Source organism: Ovis canadensis, chromosome 21 (assembly GCF_042477335.2).
Source record: "Ovis canadensis isolate MfBH-ARS-UI-01 breed Bighorn chromosome 21, ARS-UI_OviCan_v2, whole genome shotgun sequence".
Classification (NCBI taxonomy): Eukaryota; Metazoa; Chordata; class Mammalia; order Artiodactyla; family Bovidae; genus Ovis; species Ovis canadensis.
Window position 1 is genome coordinate 43,921,679 of NC_091265.1, and position 21,806 is coordinate 43,943,484.

Consider the following 21,806-nt stretch of genomic DNA (forward strand, 5'->3'; position numbering starts at 1 on the left):
GTGTCCATTCATGGCAAATTGGTTAAAGTATGGGGCACCCACAGACTGAAGCAAATGAAATCTCTTTTCACTTTACCTAGGAAAATTATTTTGTTAGAATAAGTCAAAAACACCAATTACAGAATAATAATGGTGTAGTGGTATGTAAAATGTGACCCAAACAAATCAAGTGATATTCACCAAAACACTGTGTCCAGATGATGAATTTGGGAGTGATTTTACTTGCCTACACTCTTCTTTAGCATCCAAGTCGTCTACAGTGATCATAAATTTCATTTTCAAACAGTATTATTTTCATTTGAGAAGTAAACTGAATTCCTACAGAATGTTTTAAATTATTCATCCATTAAAAATAAATTTTCACATGACTTTGCATGAAGATATCCACTACCTAAACCTAACCAATTATACGGTGTACCCTAGGTTACTAGGGGTGAAGGGAATGTAGGCCTAGAGCTCTTGGCTGTCTCTTGCTCCTTCCAGATTAGAACAGCTACTGAGCACCTGTATGTTGGGGGTAGACAGTAGATTGATTTTTTTCTCAGGAGTTGGTGCAGGGTTTGTGGTTTCTGTAAGGTCAAATGAATCAGAGGCCAACGTGCAGGAATGAGGAGTTAGTTGTACACTAGAAGTCCTCCAAGGAGCCAAAGTTCCTTGCATGCTGCATAGCTGTTTTGGTTTTTGCTAACTAAAATCTTGGTACTGGGACTTCCCTGGTAGTCCAGTGGTTAAGACTGCACTGCAGAGGGCAAGGGTTCAATCCTTGGTCGGGGAATTAAGATTCTGCTTGCTGTGTGGCACAGCCAAAAAATTAAAAAATAAAATTTTAAATAAAATCCTGGCACTAACAAAGCATTCCTGCTGTTCAGTTACACTAGGGCCCCTTGGGGCAGGTGTGGCGAGTGATGCGCGTGCCGCTGTGCTTGTTTTTCACATTAGGACAATGGGAACTACTCGCAGACACATCTCGCTCCTTTCTCAGCTTCAAAGGACAATTTCCAAGCCTGTTCCAAACCCAGGTCTGTGTAGAGATCAATGTGTACCCATGAGTCAGGATGTTAGTTTTATTTCCAGCTTCTTAATAGATGACAATTATCAAGTGCCTTCAGCTGTTTTTAATCAGCCAGTAAACACCATTATGATTCTCAACAGTATACACCAAAGCCCTCTTTCACATTTGTCCCATCTGGATTATTTTTCTAAATGCTTGTCATGTAGCTTTACTTTCAGACTCTCTTTGATCTCCCATCTGGATTACTTTCGTTGTTAAACCTCTTACCTGTCAAGAGCCCAGTAGCGCTATCTGCCCTCCGTGACCTCTGCGGTCATGTGCTTCCTGCACGGGCTGCTCTACCTCACCCTCTCTTGCCGCCTCAAGGCCGTCCTTTCGCCTCCCCAAATCCCTGCACGTGGTTGTGGTTTCTTTGTTTTAAACGTTCACATTATCATTTAGACTGAAGGAACAGAATTAGTTTTGGCTGAGCACAAAATAGGGCCATCTTCACTTCTCTGAAAGACTGTTGTGTACCAGAAGAAACATTTCAGTTCCACATGAGGAAAAACTGTTGGGAAGCTTAGAATGGAAACTACAGAAATTTGATAACCACTTGTCAGATTTTATTAAAAAACAAACACGTAAATGCTAGTCCGCCTCCACAGCCTTGAAATCTCTTCCAATCCTGAGTTTCCACTGTCTAGAGGTAACACAAAAGTGTTAAAGACTGTTCACTCCAAATAATGAAGGAAGTGAAGGACACGGGTTCAATTTGTTTGTAGTCGGTAATTAGTCTACTATGGATACTTGGCCTGGCTGAGGGCAGAAGGCAAGCGTTCCATTCGCCTACCAGCCCTAGCATCTCAGAATATGGAAACAGCCATGTGCTAGCCGGGTGCTCTCAATGAGGCAGTTTGATTAATTTCCATTAAAAATCAGTAGTTGTCATTTAAACTCCTAAATGCCCAAATCTAAAGGATCCACACTTGTGTCTAAGACGTGTTTACACTGCTATGAAATCATTTAGCAGTCCTGCTGTGGTAGCCAGGGCTCAGGTTTGTAATGGGAGCGATGAAGGGAGGAGCTGGCAGGGTACTGGTGGGGTGGTACAGGGGACACTGCTTATATTCACAAGGCCATGGGGTCCAGGCATACCGAAGAGCAGCGGGGCTGTCATGACAAGACGTGATGCTCAGGGCCAGGGTCTGGGTGGAAAAGGTGTCCATGGGAGCTGGAAGCCACTCGCACTGGCGGTCACTGCAGCACGCGACCTAAACAGGAGCGTCACGAACAGGAACGGTTAGGATAGTTGGGAGGATGTACCAAGAGATGTCTGCTCTGCAGACAGCCTGAAGGGAGAGGGGGGCTGCTCTTGGCCAAGGGACATGTTTTCTACAATAACCAGGACAAACTGGGTCTGGTTATCAGCCACAGATCGACAATAAAAGTTTACAAGATTAATAGCTGAGATCAAGAAATAAAACAGCAAATTACTGAGAGAGACAAGACAGCATGGAGACAGGAAGCACTTAGGAAAGGCTCCCCTGAACAATCTTCCTGTGGTCCTCCCGCCAATCAGGCAGGAATCTGGGTGAGCAAGCCAGCCTCTGGGCTGCTCTCTGGCTCCCAGTGGAGCTGGGGGAAGAGGAAGGGGCACACTGTGGATGTTAAGCTGTTCTCAAGTCAGAAAGTGATTCTGGTGAAGGGAGTATTAAAATACCCAGTTCCCAAAGGTTCAAATCTGTCCTGGCCCCAACTCCGACTCCAGGGCCAGGCAGTGGGCAGATTGCCAGCAGCTGACTACAGAGGGGAACTCAGAATGCACAGATTCCAGGGAGCTGGGACTCACCTAAAACCCAGCATCCAAGGAAGCTAAGTGGAGTTAGGTGCTAAGTAAGCACCTGGGGCAGGAGGATTCCAGAAGAGGAACAGCCCCATGATCTCTTGTGTAATTACAGTTTGTCTTCAACATTTTTTCATTGTCCCTCCAATGCCCTCTTTTCACTCACCACCCCCCACTGCCTAAGGGCCTCAGGACTCCCAAAGACACTTATTTAAATATTCCATCTGGGGATGCTTCTAGTCACCACCCTGGCCTTGTTGATGTTGTTGACTTGCTCAGTTGTGTTCGACTCTTTGTGACCCAATGGACTGTAGCCCACGAGGCTCCTCTGTGGGATTTCCCAGGCAAGAATAGCAACCCACTGGAAGTGGGTTGCTATTTCCTTCTCTTGGGGATCAGAATCCCCAACCTAGGGATTCAACCCAAGTCTCCTGCATCGGCAGGCAGATTCTTTACCACCGAGCCACCAAGGAAGGAAGCCTCAACCTAGGAGACTCCTAAATAAGCTGTTTCATCAACAGCCCCAGTTCCGCAGTGAAATGATCCTCACCAGGTATTAGAAGCAAGTACAAAGTTCCATTACAGTGAAAATGAAAGTCGCCCCGCCATATCTGACTCTGCGACCCCACAGACTACAGTCCATGGAATTCTCCAGGCCAGAATACTGGAGTGGGTAGCGTTTCCCTTCTCCAAGGGATCTTCCCAACCCAGGGATGGATCCCAGGTCTCCCACATTGCACGCGGATTCTTTACCAGCTGAGCTACCAGGGAAGCCCATTACAGTAATTCAAACTAAGCTGCAAATCACCACACTTAAATCTCTTAAAGGAGAGATTAAACTCAAAATCAGAATTTAGGATAGTGTGACCAAAAAAAAGATGTCCAAGGATGAGGGAAATGTTGTGCAGCCAGGATCCTTTCCTTTCAAATAGGTACCCACAAATAATGCTACCTGTCCTGAGCAAAAATGGTTGCTCTGGGAGGGAAAATACAAAAGGAGTATCTTTTTAATAACCATTAAAAAGAATACATTTGAATCAGTTCTAATGAGGTGGATGAAACTGGAGCCAATTATACAGAGTGAAGTAAGCCAGAAAGAAAAATACCAATACAGTATACTAACGTATATATATGGAATTTAGAAAGATGGTAACGATAACCCCGTATGCGAGACAGCAAAAGAGACACAGATGTATAGAACAGTCTTTTGGGCTCTGTGGGAGAGGGAGAAGGTGGGATGATTTGGGAGAATGGCACTGAAACGTGTATAATATCATATAAGAAACGAATCGCCAGTCCAGGTTTGATGCAGGATACAGGATGCTTGGGGCTGGTGCACTGGGATGACCCAGAGGGATGCTATGGGGAGGGTGGTGGGAGGAGGGGATTCAGGATTGAGAACACGTGTACACCTGTGGCGGATTCATGTTGATGTATGGCAAAACCAATACAATATTGTAAAGTAAAACAAAAATAAAATCTGAAAAAAAAATATGGACTCAAATTCATTTGTTAATTAATTTTAATAATCTTTTATTTTTAATTACTTATTTAATTAACTAATTTAATTGTTCAGTTTATTTTATAAATTTTAAACAAAATTATATATTTTTATAAAATAAAAAGATTTGTAACATTTATATATTTTTTATTTAATATAGATTTAAGTTTTAAATTAGCTTTTGTCCCATCAAAATTGCCTCTAAGTGAATGAGTCAAGAGCTGCTTACCCGTCACTCTGAGTGAACTTAGCCCCTGACCAACCAAGACCCACCTCGTATATAATTAGAGAAGAGCCTCGGTGTGGAGGAAATCCTGATCCCCACGCAGGATGAACCCCTATTGTTTTCCGCAGCTCTCACCTCAAATATCTTGTCGTCACGCCTCTGCACCTTGATTGGCTGGGAATATGTGAGGTTGAGCAGCCCCTTGTCGGCCAGGAGTTCTATCTTCTGAGGCAGTGGTCCTTGAAAGATCAACTTCTCCCCGTAAGCCAAGGCACGGGCCCCCAAATGCAGCCTGTAGGCCACCGTCTGCTTATCTCGAGGGTGAATGCTACAGGACAAAGAACCGGGAGAGAACTTAGGGTTTGGGCTCAACAAGTCACTTTAAAAAAAAAAAAGGAAATCTTATACAAAGAACCCTTTAAGAAGGTGAGACTGAATCTAATAGCCAGTGACCTGAGGCTAGTCAGCCTAAAAGAAATGGTGAATTGTAACCACAGACGGGTCTTCTATGAGTCAACAACCCTGAGATAACTGATGGCCTGGAAGGAAGGAATAAGGGAAGAGGAGGGAGGGAGGGCAGACTTTGGAACTAACCTAGAAGAGCTCTCAGTCTAGCACTCAAAGTTCTCAAAGTGTTACATCTGAATCAGGTTTTCACTCCTTGGCCCCCTCCAGGTTTTATGTGTTAACTCAACAAACATTCATTCTTTCAAAAAACAAATATTCATTCAAGCTCCTACTGTAATCGGGACACTCTGCACTGGGCTCCAGGTCACACTGCCACTCCCTGGTATCCTAGTAGGCGGTAGTCCTCGGGGCTGTCCACCAACAGCCCGCTAGTCCTCCTCTGAGTCTGTGGTGGAATTCCACTCCCTACTCTTACTAACAATAGACATGGCCACGGGACTCGCTGTGGCCAGTGCAACGTGAGCGGAAGAGACTTGTGTTGCTTCGGGTGGAAGCCTCTGGCTGTGAATATGAGACCGTCAGGCAGCTGTGGAAGCACAGATCCCCCCGGAGCCTCTGCCACTGGATCTGTGAACGACAATGACAGCAAAGCCCCTCGGTGGACCTTCTTTGGACATGGGAGTGTCAACACGAAATAAGGTTCGGTGGCATCGAGGCCCCGCCGTGGGGAGGGGTTTTAGTTACTGCAGCACATCCAGGGTGTGAATGGTGGTTAAATCATGCTTCTAGGGTCCACTCCTTAGGCCCCCTCACAAGTGAACATCAAGAGAAGGCCACAGAGAACACATATTACTGTTCACGCAGAGCCCGAGAAGCACCCACCTGCCAAAAGGTGAGTTCCTATCACAGAGATCCACGGAGACAGCCATGAAGGTGTTGGGCATCCTTTGGTTGGGGACGTAGCCAAAGTCGGCTGTCTGATGCCAACGGATCTGGGAAAGTCCATCATTCAGGGCTTCACCAAACAAATAGGAAGATAACTAGAAGGTAGACACTGTGCATCAGAACTTCACTGCATCGGAAACCTGCACTTCAAAAGAGCTAGAAAATCACTAAGAAAAAAATTGTTTAAAGAAACCTACACTGGAGTCTTTCACAAGCAGACCCTGCTTCTGCTTCACTCACTCGCCCACAGGCTGATCCAACACGTTCTTACCGAGTCTCTCACCCTCATGGCTGAACTGCTCATCCCACAAGCCGTGGTGGAACTCCGCCCTCCAGCCCCCTCCTCGCAGCAAGACCCGGAGTCTATTTCTCCTTGCACTGAACTTGGGCTAAAGCCTGCGATTTGCTCTGACAAACAGCATGCAGCCGAGGTGATGGTGAGCAGCTACTGAGTCTCTGCCTCAGGAGTGCTTGCCTTCTGGTTCCATCTTCTCAGAACCCTGAGATGGCCACGGAACAAAAGTGCTGCTACCCTGCTGAAGAAATGTGGAGACAGTGGCCTTGGGAACTGGAAGGTAATGAGGAGAGAGGCGTTCATGTCCCAGCCTTCCCAGCTGAAGGTCCAGTCACGTGAATTCTGGATCCTTCAGTTCCAGCTGCAGGCACACAAGCAAGCCTGGGTAATTTTCCAGACCAGAAATGAGCCGCTCTGGGGGACCACCTCTCCCTGCCTGGCCAACCCATGGAATGAGGAGCAAACGCAGTGGCTGCTGTTGTCAGCCCCAAAGTTCTGAGGTCGTCCGTTACAAAACAGTAGGTCACTGACCTATTGCACATCTGTGTACAACACAGGGCAAAGCTCTGTAGGGAAGTGGAGAGGACTCTGCCCTTGTTGCTAAGTCGTGTCCGGCTCTTTGCAACCCCATGGACTGCAGCATACCAGGCTCCTCTGTCCTCCACTATCTCCCAGAGTTTGGTCAAATTCATGTCCATTGAGTCAGTGATGCTTTCTAACCATCTCATCCTCTATCGCCCCCTTCTCCTTTTGCCTTCAATCTTTTCCAACATCAGGGTCTTTTCCAAAGAGCCAGCTCTTCCTATCAGGTGGCCAAAGTATTGGAGCTTCAGCTTCAGCATCTGCCCCTGAGCACATAGCAGACTTCATCAAAGACCCCAGTCCTTCGCACGTTCCAGCACCCATGCCCTGTTGCCACCTGGTCGTGAGGTTTCTCCCACTGAAAGAAAGAGTACATTTTCCCCACCACTGATTCTTATTAAACTCTCCTATGCAAATCGGCCTTAACACATGAAGTGATAAAAGGTGGTGGGGCTTCGCAATGAAATGTCATGAAAACTAGAAAATGGCAATAAAAAGATCCACTGAGTAACCCTGCTGCTTCCCACACAACACCCAGGAGAGAAGGCTGAAAGTGGGGCCAAGTGCAATGGGCGCCATGATGCAGATCCCTGCAAGAACCCCCTGGAAGAGTCTAGGGGGAGTTCCAGCCTAAAGTGCTGAGGGAAAAATGCTACCAAGAGCCACTCAAGCCAAGGAAGTTGTTTCAAAATGGCAGTTGGCTGAGAATTTCTGCAGTCATTCCCCACTACTTCATCAGCTGTACTACTACAGATTGACCACATGGGGGCACCAGCAGACTCTACACCCACAGGAAATTCCTGTGTTTTTCCCCTGAGATATAAAGCAGGCCACTGGCAGGGATTAGAAGAAACACTGCTGCTAAAGAAGGCATGTCACAGCCACAGAATATAAAAGTGGCTGCATTTGCAGGATTCTACAATAGTATCTGTCTTTTGTAGTCTGGTTCACTGTTTCTCCAAAATCCTTCTGAAAAAGCATATATTCCCTCGAGACTAGTAGTCATGTCCAGACGTAAAAGATGGACTATAAAGAAGGCTGGGTGCCGAAGAACTGATGCTTTTGAACTGTGGTGCTGGAGGAGACTCTTGAGAGCCCCTTAGATTGCAAGAAGATCAAACCAGGCAACCCTGTAAAAATCAACCCTGAATATTCACTGGAAGGACTAATGCTAAAGCTGAAGCTCCAATACTCTGGCCACCTGATGCGAAGAACTGACTCTAGAAAAGATCCTGATGCTGGGAAAGATTGAGAGCAGGAGGAGAAGAGAGCGACAGAGGATGAGATGCTGCTGCTGCTGCAAAGTTGCTTCAGTCGTGTCCAACTCTTCAAGACTCCATGGACGGCAGCCTACCAGGCTCCTCCATCCATGGGATTTTCCAGGCAAGAGTACTGGAGTGGGTTGCCATTGCCTTCTCCAAGGATGAGATGGTTGGATGGCATAACTGACTCAATGGACCTGAATTTGAGCAAACTCTGGAAGATAGTGGCGGACAGAGGGGCTTGGCGTGCCGCAATCCATGTGGTCACAAAGAGCTGGACACAATTTAGCAACTGAACGACAATAATAGGGTCTCCAGTCCTAAACTCCGGCTCTTCTCTCTCCCCATGCCTCGGATCACACATCAGCATTAGACTCACAGACACATGGGTATAGCCCCAGCCTCTCCGCAGAGCTCACATCCCCCACCTAACTGCCTGCTCCAGTTACTGCCGCCATAGTTTCACATGCAGCCCTTTCGTCAAGCCAACTCATCTTCCTTTACAGACCAACTGTCCCTCCAGGTTTTCCATTTCTCTCATTAATAATAATAAACACAGGCATTTTCTCACCTGTGCCAAGCTTTACATGGACTAGCTCATTTAATACTTAAAATAACAAAGAGGTTCGATGTCTTATTTGAAATCACACAGCTAAGGAAGTGCCAGAGCTGAGATGCAAATCCCTGGACTACGCTCGGAACCATTAAACTGTTGTATTTGACAGTTCCCTTTGAAGTTAAACATTTATGGTCCCCGTTTTTCACAAGCAACCAACATACTGTTGTTGATGAAGATAAAGCTGGCGCCCAAGGCTAAGGCACTTCTGCTAAACCAGGGGTACAGGACAAGGAGCAGGTCTCTGTGCTTCCTGCTACATAGTTCTAGTAGCTCACACAGTTTGTGGCATATAATAAACACTTAAACGTATTTTTGGCCTGAGTTGATTGAAGTCACATTCCAATCACCATGTACACAGGCTGAGAGGCAAAAAAAAGTACCTCCAAGGACCAAATGTAGTTTCTACCAACAGTAATACAGAAGTGGTGACAGGCGTTGCTATTTTGAAAATAATGAGCAGAATATTCTCGTTCAAAGTCAAAACAAATGTTAAGAAAGGAGAAAGGAAATGATCGTAAAGTAATTATAAGTGGAAAGCAGGTCTATAAAAATCTTTTATCCAAAAAAAGGCCTGTGAACTAGGACAGAGTAGAGGAACAGGGTGGAGGGGAGGCAAGGGGGTTGGTGAGAGCTAAGTATCTGTGGGCTACCAGAGGCAGACGCCTACAGACAGGGGTGTCCAGCTCGAACACTAACGCCTGATTCGTGCCTATGTTGTGAGGCAGGTCTTGTTTTTGTCATACCTTACTTGTTTAATTCCTATGTTCCAGAAAAGTCAGAACTACCGCACCGCTGGGACATCTGGGTCCTGGAGGGGTCGTGTGAACAGGCGAGGTGAAGCACTTAAGAACTTGGTTGTGTGCGTGCTAAGTTGCTTCAGTCATGTCTGACTCTTTGCAACCCCATGGACTGTAGCCCACCAGGCTCCTCTGTCCATGGGATTTCCCAGACAAGATTACTCGAGTGGGTTGCCACTTCCTTCTCCAGGGGATCTTCCTGACCCAAGGATTGAACCAACATCTCCTGCATTGCAGGCGGATTCTTTACCACTGAGCCACCTGGGAAGCCCATATACTGGTTACTTAATAATTTTTTTAAGATTTAATTGTCCTGTCAGTGAGCCGACAGGCAGGCTATGGGGGCAAAAAAAAAAAAAAAAAGGAATACGGATTCCAGGGAAGAGATCTCAGCAGCATCTCCCCCACCAAAGCCCACAAACCCTCTTCCTTTTAGCACCTACCTGGACAAATCCGAATGGGAAGAGGCGCTCTGTCTGCCCCTGGGAGCCATCGTGGAAGGTCTGGCGCCAGTCATCAATGAGCAGAGGGAATGTACAATTGTACAGGTCCCTGTTAAAGTTTACATTGGACTCCCCTGAAAACAGTCCAAACTGTGAGAGGGAGTTGGGGTAGATGCAAGATGACCCCACATTGCTCCCTAGCCTCCATCCTGAGGTCTCACTGGACTGGCCTCGGGTTTGCTCTGGCCAATGGGCCATCAGCAAACACGACTGCAAGAGCAAATCAGCTCTGGAGTTTGCTCTCTCCTGACACCCCTGGAAGCCTGACACTGCCATGCAAATAAAAAATAAGGCTGAACTAGCTTGCTGAAGGTCTTCCGTGGTGGCTCAGACAGCAAAGAATCCACCTGCGATACAAGAGACCAGGGTTCACTCCCCGGGTCAGGAAGACGCCCTGGAGGAGGAAATGGCAACCCACTCCAGTGTTCTTGCCTGGAGAACCCCATAGACAAAGGAGGCTGTTGAGCAGCAGTCCATGGAGTCACAAGGAGCCGGACACCACTGAGAAATAAACCACCACTATCACAGCTTGTTGAAGGACGAGAGGCCACATGAGAACCAGGAGCCCCAGTCAACAGACATGAGGTATAGGCCATCCTAGGTCATCCAGCCACCAGACAACCTGCCAGGCTGCCAAAGACACACAGGAGAGCCCAGCAGAAATGAGCCAAAGCAGTCCCGACAGAAACACTACCCTGCTAACTCAAAGAGCGGTGAGCCAAAGAAAGTTACAACGAAGTCACTGAGTTCCAGGGCGGCTTGTTATGTGGCAACAGCTAACTGATGAATGGAAAACCAGGAAAGTGAACACTCACCCTGGTACCATATTACCCCCTTCAGCGTCATGTTACGGAGTGGATGGATCATGGCGTTCCAGAGAACAGAGTGCGCACTAGGACCAGTCTGAAGGTCGGATGGCATGGACCTAAAATGAGGAAGACACACAAGTGTCAGCAGAGCGCCAGGAACTGATCCCATGATAGGCCCTGAGCCAGGCACCTATCCAGCTTCACTTGGGGCAAACCCCTGATGAAAGCCGCTCAGAGTCCAATTCAACCACTCTGTTTCCATGAAAACATGTGTCAGTTGGCTCTCTGTGAGTTCAGTGCACTGTCCCAGGTTTCATCTAGTGACTGAGACCAGGCGCGGGGCGAGGGGCGGAGAGGGCAGGTGTTAATGAGTCTATCACACAAGCAAAAAGTTTACTTAACCAGCACTCACTGAATGGACGCTGAGGTTAAGTTCTTTGCTTTTATAAGCAATGCCATGATTATCTTTCTGAGAGCTGAATCATTACATACAGTATTCATTATTTCTTTAAGCTAAATTCCCAGAAATGAGATGGCTAGGTCAGAAGGTACATTTTCTGATGACTTGGAATGTGGCCCTAAGTTGTCTCTGCAGAATACTTGTGTGGATTTCTCTTGGAGCGGCTATGTGCAAGAACCCCCATGGCCCCTTGGTATTGTCCCTGCCATGCCCCCTGAGGTCTGGGAAGCCTGGCTTTAGATTCTTCCACCTCTACTGAGAGTAAGTCTTTCTGTTCCAAAGCAGGATGACTTCACTCCCCAGCAGCCCGGCCTTTACTCAAGACACACCAAGAGCTCAAATCCATGCTTTTGCCAGAACTGATGAGACAAGTTCTGTGAAGGCAGCTCACACAGTATCCATCTCTATGGCAACATTAGTGTCAAGAAGTTATCAGCTAGCCTCTTCTCTGCCTCTGCCCAACCCACTACTATTCCTGATCCAGCTTTTCCTGAGTGTGCTTTCACCATCAGTCTTCCAGTACCGTTTTCTGATGACATGGATACCGTGTTCTTCCAAACTGTGAGATTGGGTTTATTCTCACAGCAGTTAAGAGCACAGACACTGATACCAGACTTCATCACTTACTAGTCGTGTTCCCAAGCAAGTCACCAAACCCCTCTCCCAATTAGTCCCTTTATCCTCATGTGTTAATAGTACCCACATTTCAAGAGAGTGTTGCATTAAATGAGTTAATATTATATAAACTGCTCATGACAGTATCTGGCATTTAGAAAGCTTCTATTAAGTATTAGCTTATCTCTACTGATAGTTCGGGAGTTTGGGATGGACGTATACACACTGCTTTATTCAAAATGGATAACCAACAAAGTATAGCACACGGAATTCGGCTCAATGTTATGAAGCAGCCTAGACAGGAGGGGAGTTTGGGGGAGAACAGATACATGTATACTGAATCCCTTTTCTATCTATCTGAAACCATCACAATATTATCTGTTAACTGGCTATATCCTAATACAAAAAGTTAAAAATATCTGAGTAAAAAAATAAATTTTAAAAAATATATTAGCTATCCCTATTATTAAGGAAAAGGGTCATAATTACTTCTTGACATGGTGTCAAATGATTGTGGTCATGATGATAGTGAAAATAACACCTGAATAAGTCACACATTTAACACATATTTGTACATTCGGCTCATATTTGACTTCCCCAAGGAGACTGTGATCCGCACAGAATTTCCTGGCAGGCTTTCTCCTGGACCGGAGGACGCTTTCTTACCCTGACCTCGGGACCCCACAGGCTTCAAGGGACCTTTTAGATGACCAGGCTTCAATGGGCGTCCCACTCCACGAGGAGGAGAGCAGCCCCACAGGATACCGCAGGGTGTCATACAGGAAACGCCCGAAGAGCCAGCACACTGCTGACATGTACGTGAAGTTGCCGTGGCCTAAGTTTTCTGTTCAGAGAAACAGATAGAGACAGTCAGGGGAAAAGTAAGTGGACACGGCCTGGAGCTCCTGGGTGGGCCTAGGTGAGAAGCTCGGGTGTTGGGTCAGGCCTTGCATTCCTTTCTAAGACTTTCCAAGGGCAGGAGAAGACGGAGAGGCAGCTGGCTGGCTAGCAGAAAACTGAATATACATGTATATTCAGCCAGGCAAGGAGGCTTCCCTGCCACATGCAGGGCCTTGAGAACCTAGGAATATTGATACCCCTCTGCAACAGGTGAGGAGCAGAAAGGCTGCCGGCCCCCAAACCCCCCCCTCCACCTACACTCTTACCCAACAACCATCCCATCCCCACTTAGCTCTGTGGAAGGGGACCAGCAAGCACAGAGAATGCCGAGAAGAAAGGTATATTTTTTCTAGGTGGTTTTATATCCAAGCTTATAGCCACGGTAATGAAGCCAAGAATAAACAAGTGATGGGGAGTTTGATCGAAAGGGAGAGCAACAGAAACCAAAACCAGCATTTCAGAGTTCGGCACCATCGAGCTCATTCGTCCATATAGTAGCCCAGCAACCAACACAGACCAGAAAGGGTGATTTCCACATCCGAAGAAGGTGCTGAACGGGGGAACAGGCACACACACAACTGGTGGGATCAACCCAACCCAACAGCTGTGAAAGAACCACGAAGTGTAAATCACTGCCTTGGCACGTGAAAGATCCAAACAACACATTTCTGGCTCTGGAAACGTGGAAAGTGTGATAGCAGGAGTTGAAAATCAGTTTCAAATCAATTAAAATGGACTGAGCACCTACCAGGCACCAGGGACTTCTAGATGATTGTGATACAGAAATGAAAAGGAAAAGGAAAGACAGGGAACCTCTCCTCAGAGGTCTTCTACCCTACAGAACGAGACAAATATTCAGCAAAGTCAAATATATTGCAAAATAGAGTTTAGTGCTTTAAGAAGTACAAAAGTGTGTTAAGGGGTTCTAACAGCAAAATAATGAATAGCAAACGAAAGGCAGATCGTAACATGCCCAGGAAAGGCGGCTCCTTCCCTGTGCTCCAGTCCTGCTCTGTGCCAGGGTTTCCCTCACCTCGCTAAACCATTAGGACTTCTATGTTCTCAGCGTCTGGGACCCAGTGCAGAGTCAGTGAATGTTTGCTAGCTGGTGTTGGGTGGCAGTGGTGACTGGAATAAGGGTGGACTCGCTGATGGGGAGGTAGAGGGAGAAGGTAATTAAGAGGGAAGGGAGGGAGGTAGGGAAACCCTGGGAGACAGGAATGCAGTAAGCAGAGCTAGCATTCTGGGCAAAAGAAACAATATGTACAGACACATGCAGAACTGGAAAGCTTCTCAAGTACTTGAGTAGAGTATCAATTACAAAAGGAGAATAGTGTAAGAGACAACTGGAGGGAGGCTGGAGTAAAGAAAATGGAAAGTCACTTGGAAAGGCGTGGGAATGAGAATGTGTGATGGGCAGCAAAGGTATCTGCAGTCTAAGGCCTGGACCCTGTGAGTGAACCATATGTGGCTAAACGGACATCACAGATGTTTCAACAGTAAGGACCTGAAGAGAGGACAACTGTCCTCAATTATCCGGAGAGGTCCAAGCTCAACACAAGAGTCTTTGAAATCAGAGACCCTGGGGACTTCCCTGGTAGTCCAGTGGTTGAGAATCTACCTTGCAATGCAGGGGATGTGGGTTAGATCCCTGGGTTGGGGAACTGAGATCCCATGTGCCACAGAGCAGCTAAGCCCACGAGCCACAAGTAGAGAAGCCTGTGTGCTACAATGAATACCCAGAACAGCCAAAAAAAAAAAAATCAGAGACCTTTCCCAACTGCAGTCAGAGGTACGAGGACAGTAGAAGAGGCAGGAGAGACTAGAAATGCGAGAGGCTCCTGACCTACCAGGCTCTTCCCCAGACACCTGCGTGGCCTCACCTCTGTCAAGTCATTACAGAAATGCTGCCTTTCTCAGGCGGGACCTCCACGTCCACTCTGAATTGGAAACCACCAGCCCACCCCAGCCCCAGCAGTACTGCCCCCTGCTGTAACTTATTTCTCAGCACGTACCACCATCTAGCCTATCCTTTGACGTTCAAACATTTGAGTCTCTGAGTTCAGAGACTGAAAGGGAACCAATAGCAAGGTATAATACCTTGTCCGAATCTAACTGATTCCTGAGTTTTAGAAGACATGCAGGAAGAGTTCATAGGCCAAAGGATTCATTTAAAAAATTTTACCCAAATCTATTCAGTTCCTGAGTTCTTAAAGGGAAAGTTCAGACAGCATGATACCCAATAGTGTAATACTTTCATATATAACTTATTAATTTTCTTATTCATCTTCTGTACTCTCCCACTAGACTGTAAGCTCCATCCAGGAGACCAGGCATGCCTGCCTGCTTTATTCTCTGCTATCACCCTCAGGACTTAGAATAGTGCCGAGCACACAAAAGGCACCCAGATATTTGCTGAATGAATTAATACTTAAAAATGTAGGAGCAACTGAGGTTACCAAGGTAAAGCATGTACAGGTGAAAAAAGGGCCTATAAAGAGCACAAGGGACCTCCCTTCGGGAGGAAGGGATTGGAGAAAGCCAAGAAACAGGCAGGATGCAGACAGAGAGGGAGCATGACGGAGAGGAAGCACCTCTCAGGCTCAGAGGGAGGCGCAGCTCCTAGGAGCAGCCGTCAGCAGAGCCGATGCCACGGGCTGTGCAGAGCACATCACAGAAGAACAGTAGAAACCCTGGGGGAACCAGCTGTCAACCTGGACACAGCAGCCAGATTATAAAGGGTTAAGGAGTGGGAACAACAGAGGACGAGATGGTTGAATGGCATCACGAACTCAATGGACATTAAGTCTGAACAAACTCTGGGAGACGGTGAAGGACAGGGAAGCCAGGCATGCTGCAGCACATAGGGTCGCAAAGAGTCAGACGCAACCTAGCGAATGAACAACAAGAAAGAGTACACACTCAGGAAGGCAGTGAAAAGAATGGAAAGATGTCCTAAGAAGGTTTAACAAAGCAAAGGAGAGAGGAGTCGTTCCAGGAGAAAGGGGTGTGTTCCTTACAGATAAGTGAAGCCCTGAGGGTGGGGACTGGGTCCTGATCACAGCTGCACCCTGGGGACCCAGAATGGAGACCGGCGCAGAGCAGCCTGGAGTAAAGGTTCCCTGAAGGCTGCACGGTGGGGTAAAAGGAGAGAACCTGAGGGCTAAGAGGAGGCCCTGGAGAAGGTGAGAGCCCGAGTCAGAGGCAGCCATGAGGGAAACAGTCAGCTGTGTTCAGACAGAAACAGAGGAAGAAAGAGGAGAGGAGGGCTTCCGGCACTGAGGAGATGCTGGCAGAGTTTGTGCTAAGTGGCTTCCATGAGGCCAATGAAGCTGGAGGAAGCGCCATCTGCTCAGAGCAAGGGGGCAAATTCACTGTGGAGTCCTGGGAAGAAACGCATCAAACGAGTACCATCAGGAAGTGGGTGGTGGTGGCTCAGTTGCTCAGTTGTGTCTGACTCTTGCAACCCCATGGACTGTAGCCCATCAGGCTCCTCTGTCCATGGGATTCCCCAGCTAAGAATACTGAAGTGGGTTGTCATTTTCTACTCCAGGGGATCTTCCTGTCCCAGGGATCGACCCTGCATCTCCTAAACTGCAGGCAGATTCTTTACCACTGAGCCACCAGGAACCAGGGCAGGGCAGGGGGGTCAATAAGAAATGAGTAAATGGATGGGCAAATTCTGACAGACACAACAGAATCCAATTCAGGCTCACAGATGCCCACAGGGCACCAATCATTCACAGAGGAGTTGGCATGCGCTCCAGCCATCACTTACTCGAGGTGGGCTTGGACCATCGCAGGTCAACCTTGGTGAGGTCCTCCAGCTCCTGCTGAGCCTGGGTAGAAGACACGGAGAGGATGCGGACAGACTGATAGGCAGTCGTGTTCGACAGCTCACCTGTGGCGTTAAATACCTGGAAAAGAAGCAGGGACGTCGTTTCTTACACCAACCAAGTGGACGGTTGATGATGCTGCTGCCCCCTCATAGATGCTACCGCACCCACCCCCCACGCCTGCAGCTCCTTCTGCGCCTTCAGGATACAGAAACCGAATGTATAATCGAAACCCATGATGGGCTGGTCCAGACTGCCTGGATCCACCTTGACCCACAGACACCATGATAAGCCATATCCCCCAAGAAGGTGGGAACACCATGACATCTGCAAAGACAAGTCTGTATTGGACGAGAGGATCTGTGGATGGGTTTGGGCTAAAAAATGTCGACACCTTGAAAGTAAAATACTTCCATTCAGGAAAAGTATCCATTAAAGCCATAGCATTATCTTCTTTTTAAAAAAAAAATGGAGACTGGTAGGCTACAGTCCATGGGGTCGCAAAGAGTCGGACACGACTGAGCGACTTCACTTTCACTTTTCACTTTCTTTCATACCCCATAAGAGATATGTATTAAAAAGAAACACAATTGAGAAACGATTTCTGAACTCCTGAAACAACCTACCATGGAGAGGTAGGTTTATGTAATCCAGGCCCCATAAGAACTTCCCTGGTGGCTCAGACGGTAAAGCATCTGCCTACAATGCGGGAGACCCAGATTCAGTCCCTGGGTCGGGAAGATCCCCTGGAGAAGGGAATGGCAATCCACTCCAGTATTCTTGCTGCCCTCCCCCACCCCCGCCAAAAAGTGGCTCAAAGAAATATTTTGGGCTTCCCTGGTGGCTCAGACAATAAAGCGTCTGCCTGCAGTGCGGGAGACCCAAGTTCAATCCCTGGGTTGGCAAGATTTCCCTGGAGAAGGAAATGGCAACCCACTCCAGTACTCTTGCCTGGAAAATTCCATGGACTGAGGAGCCTGGTAGGCTACAGTCCATGGGGTCGCAAAGAGTCAGACACGACTGAGCGACTTCACTTTCACTTTTCACTTTCTTTCATACCCCATAAGAGATATGTATTAAAAAGAAACACAATTGAGAAACGATTTCCGAACTCCTGAAACATCCTGAAATCAGTCTCAAAACGCTTATCTTCTCATCTCAGTCCTGGAAAATCGCCCAAGAAAAGCACAAGAGGGCCGGAAGTTTGGAAGGCGGGGTCCAGGGTGATTGCTGAGATCAGTCCCAAGAAACCAGACAAAGAGAAGGGTCTATCCAAAGGCACATCACTTTTTCCCAAACCACTGTATGAAACCTCACCATTTGCCAAGAACGTGACAGGACTGGCTTAGGGTTCCTATGGACATGAATATGTGTGCTACACTTAATAGCTTCTTTGTTAACCTATCAAGCATCTTTCCTCTCAGGGCTCACACATAAGTGCTATTCCCTTCAATCCTGATGTTGAGTAGGCATGTTTTTATTTTAAAAAAAAAAAAATGGGGTGGAGGAGGATGAATTGAGAGAGTCACGTTTACACTGCTGCTGCTGCGGCTGCTGCTAAGTCGCTTCAGTCATGTCCGACTCTGTGAGACCCCGTAGACGGCAGCCCACCAGGCTCTGCCATCCCTGGGATTCTCCAGGCAAGAACACTGGAGTTGGTTGCCATTTCCTTCTCCAATGCATGAAAGTGAAAAGTGAAAGTGAAGTTGCTCAGTCAAGTCCGACTCTTTGCGACTCCATGGACTGCAGCCTACCAGGCTCCTCCGTCCCACGTGTAAAATAGATATCTGGTGGGCAGCTGCTGTCCAGCACAGGGAGCTTAGCCCGGTGCCCTGTGATGGCCTAGCTGGGTGGGACGGCAGGGGCAGGCTCAAAAGGGAGCGAATGTAAGTATACTTGTGGGTGATTCTCCTTGTCGAACAGCAGAAACCAACACAACCTTGTAAAGCAATTATCCTCCAACTAAACATTTTTTAAAAAATAAAAAAGATTGTGTCATAAAAATATTGTTTTGCTTTTTAATGAGTGTTTGTTTTTTCTAGTCTCCTCTCCACCCCTCTAGACAGTCTGGTCGTCCCAAAACAAAAGCCTAATAGGAGCCTCAAGAAGGCCAGTTATCACTGGCCTCAGGGAACCAGAGCTCCAGCTGAGACAAGACTGTGGAGGCTGCAGGAGGCTGGGCCGCTCTCCATTGGCCGCTGGCCACGGGGAGTGCAGCTGGCTCGCTTTCCCTCCCACCCACCGCAGAGAATACAGCTGGCCCTGCGGCCCACCGGGCAGGAGCAGCCACAGTGCCCCCACAGAGCATGTCATTGAGATGCGCTGCCCCTGGAATCGCCTTTTGACTTGCCACTGAGCCTGCTGTGGCCAATAAGCCGGCCAGATGCAAAGGCAGTGGCGCTTTGGTCCCAGTGAGAGCCGCAGCTTATAGCGCTCCCTGGGCGACGTGGCTCCGGGCTGCCAGGGTTACTGGGCTTCCACACATGGTCTCAGGAAAATTCCACAGGAAGTCTACACTTGCCCGTTCTGGATCTTGCCTGGCAAGTTTCATGCAGAATAAACATTGAAGACGAAGAACAGGCTAATGCACTCAGTATATTTTGGCAGGGAAGTTATTTTTCAGCGGCAAGTACCTGTAAAAAGTCACCTCCCTTGAAATTCAGTTCAGCACCGAGCGCTAAGGATCGTATGCTGCTTCCATGGAAACAGAGGATGAAACCGCTTTCGCTCCCTCCACCCACACCAGCTTCCGCACCGACTGGGAACTGCAGGGCCAGCTCGGGAGGTGGCGCGGTGACCCATTGCTAACACTCCAGAGTATGGCAAGGCCAAATGAACTGGGGGAGGGGGTGGCATCGTCCTCTATTGTTACCAGCACACACGGAACTGAATCCAAAGCACTGGCTGAATCCAAAGCACTGGCTGGAAAATTTCCATTTTCAAACTCACATGTGTGCAGTATTTCAAGTCCAAAGTCAAAAGCCACAGAAAGTGTTAGCAAAAAATTGGGGTGGGAGAGTTCTTGCTGGACCTGATGACAATCACTTCTGAAATGGGAATCCTTTCCCAGAATCACCAAGCCTTTAAAAAAAAAAAAAAAAAAAAAAACCTCTGTATTTTATATCGGGGTATAGCTGATTAAGGAACAATGTTGTGATAGCTTCAGGTAAACAGACGGCGAAGGGACTCAGCCATACATATACATGTATCCATTCTCCCCCAGACTCCTCTCCCATCCAGGCAGCCTCATAACACTGAGCAGAGTTCCCTGTGCTTACAGTAGGTCTCACCAAGCCATTTTTGATGGAAGCATTTCCTCGGGGATATTGGCAGCAAACTTAGGAATAAAGAGATTTCAGGAAGATTTTCATTTAAATGACACTTGGTTTCCCTGCTGATGAAAGGGGAAGCCTTCCTCCATCTGCTGAGATCAAATTTCATCTCATCAAACACCTCGGTGTAATTATTTTTCTACCAAGTATTGAAATGAGGATGTAAATGAAGACCAAGGTATTTGAAGTCATTAAGGCTGCAGCGATGGGAAGAGCCCTCCACCTCTCTGGGGACCCACGGTTCACCATCAAAGCAGCTGCTCGCCAGTGTTCATTTTGTAACCTTTACACCGCATTCTTGAATTAATGAAGAAACGTCAAGAATCTATTTCCTCAGAGAGTCATAGTATGGGGTCTGCACAGGGGAGCAAGGCACGTGTGTGGGGGGGTGTGGGGTGTGCTCAGTTGCTCAGTTGTGTCCGAAGGGCAGTGATGGCCTGTGTAATTATCATGTATAATAATAGTTTACAAAATAATATCAGCTTCTGAAGTGAGGGTGTTAGTCACTCAGTCATGTCTAACTCTTTGCGGCCCCCATGGACTGGTAGACCACACCAGGTTGCCCTGTCCCTGGGATTTCCTAGGCAAGAATACTGGAGTGGGTCGCTATTTCCTTCTCCAGGAGATCTTTCCGACCTAGGGCCTGAATCCGCGTCTCCGACACTGGCAGGCGGGTTCTTTACCGCGGAGCCGCCAGGGAAGCGCCACGTTACCTTCTACCACATCACAATATGGCAGATTTAAAGATGAGAGAATACCTATAAATAAGCCAGTCATCAGACCTCCCGGGAATCTTCTATTGTACTGTGGCACCAGCCCTTCTCTTCTGGATTTTAACTGCCCGATTTGTAAAGCAGGAACGTGGGGACTGCTGAGATATGGAAAACCGGGTTTCCCATCGAACACTGGCCATCTTCTTCTGAGCCTAACTAGAAATAGCCAAGTCTTAAGATGTACCCTGACTTAGAAGGTGACAGATGAGCATTTAGACTTTCCTCCATTTATAAACATCTCACTCGGTGTTATAAATAACACTCGATTTTAAAATTCCACTTTACCCTAACAACAAGATGGGCACACAATCTGCCATTTCCTTCATTTGACTGTGAAGAGTGGTTGGTTATGGTGGAAATTTTGTCTCCCCAGAAATGTCACATGCAGGGAGAGAAGAGGAAAGAGAGAGGCACTGTATGCCTGTGTGTGTGTGTGTGTGTGTGTGTGTGTGTGTGTGTGTTGGGAGTCTTCAGGGGAAGGGAGGAAAATGAATAGAGGAGTCGTCATGTCAAGCATCTTTATGATCCAAAAACAAAGTTCTACAGAGTGTTAAGAGACTAGAAAATTTGGCTTTTGGTACTGTCAGCACCTAAAATGCTGTCTTGCAGACTAAGCGCGTGATTTTAAAACAAACAAAATTAACATTTGGCTTTTTCATATGGAACCTTTTTTCTATTTTCTTGTATCTCAGAGCTTGTATAGCCTTAGTTCGATATAGAAGATGCTTAAGAGTAAATTCCAGGCAGGAAAAAATGTGTTCGGTCTTAACAATCAAACTGTGACTTAGCTTGACAGAAAATGGGATGAGATCCCCTGGCACAGAGTGCAGTTGAGAACCTGACTGTGCAGATACAAACAGATCTGGTCCATGCCTCTCTGTGCAAACAGGGAACTGCAATTAAAGCATTAAGGAAAATACTGTTTTCCTTAATGAGTTAACAGCAATCCCACTTCTATATAAAACCATGCTTTCTATCAAGAGATGAAACTTCAATTTTGCTTCTATTCACTGATCTTAAAATGGAGCCCAGTTAAGTCCAATTTAATAAACATTTAAATTTAAAAGGTTTCCATATATTTAAGTAGGGTATAGAAAGCAAGACTT

General features: G+C 47.2%; 1 protein-coding gene across 9 annotated transcripts in view; it reads right to left on the reverse strand.

Annotated features, from left to right (window-relative positions):
• Window positions 1-1,595: 1,595 nt before the first annotated feature.
• SIAE (sialic acid acetylesterase) overlaps window positions 1,596-21,806 on the reverse strand; it is a 38,103-nt gene continuing 17,892 nt past the window's right edge. For 4 of the 9 annotated variants that reach the window (XM_069565672.1, XM_069565669.1, XM_069565668.1 and 1 more), the window contains exons 4-11: window positions 16,538-16,676; window positions 12,526-12,703; window positions 10,791-10,900; window positions 9,916-10,049; window positions 5,855-6,012; window positions 4,700-4,892; window positions 2,150-2,265; window positions 1,596-1,694 (exon numbers count right to left, since the gene is read on the reverse strand). In XM_069565672.1, coding sequence (XP_069421773.1) covers window positions 1,643-1,694; window positions 2,150-2,265; window positions 4,700-4,892; window positions 5,855-6,012; window positions 9,916-10,049; window positions 10,791-10,900; window positions 12,526-12,703; window positions 16,538-16,676 — 1,080 coding nt within the window. In that variant the 3' untranslated portion in view covers window positions 1,596-1,642. Of the gene's footprint in view, window positions 2,266-4,699; window positions 4,893-5,854; window positions 6,013-9,915; window positions 10,050-10,790; window positions 10,901-12,525; window positions 12,704-16,537; window positions 16,677-21,806 lie in introns of all 9 variants that reach the window. The other 5 variants (XM_069565671.1, XM_069565670.1, XM_069565666.1 and 2 more) reach the window with 2 other exon arrangements.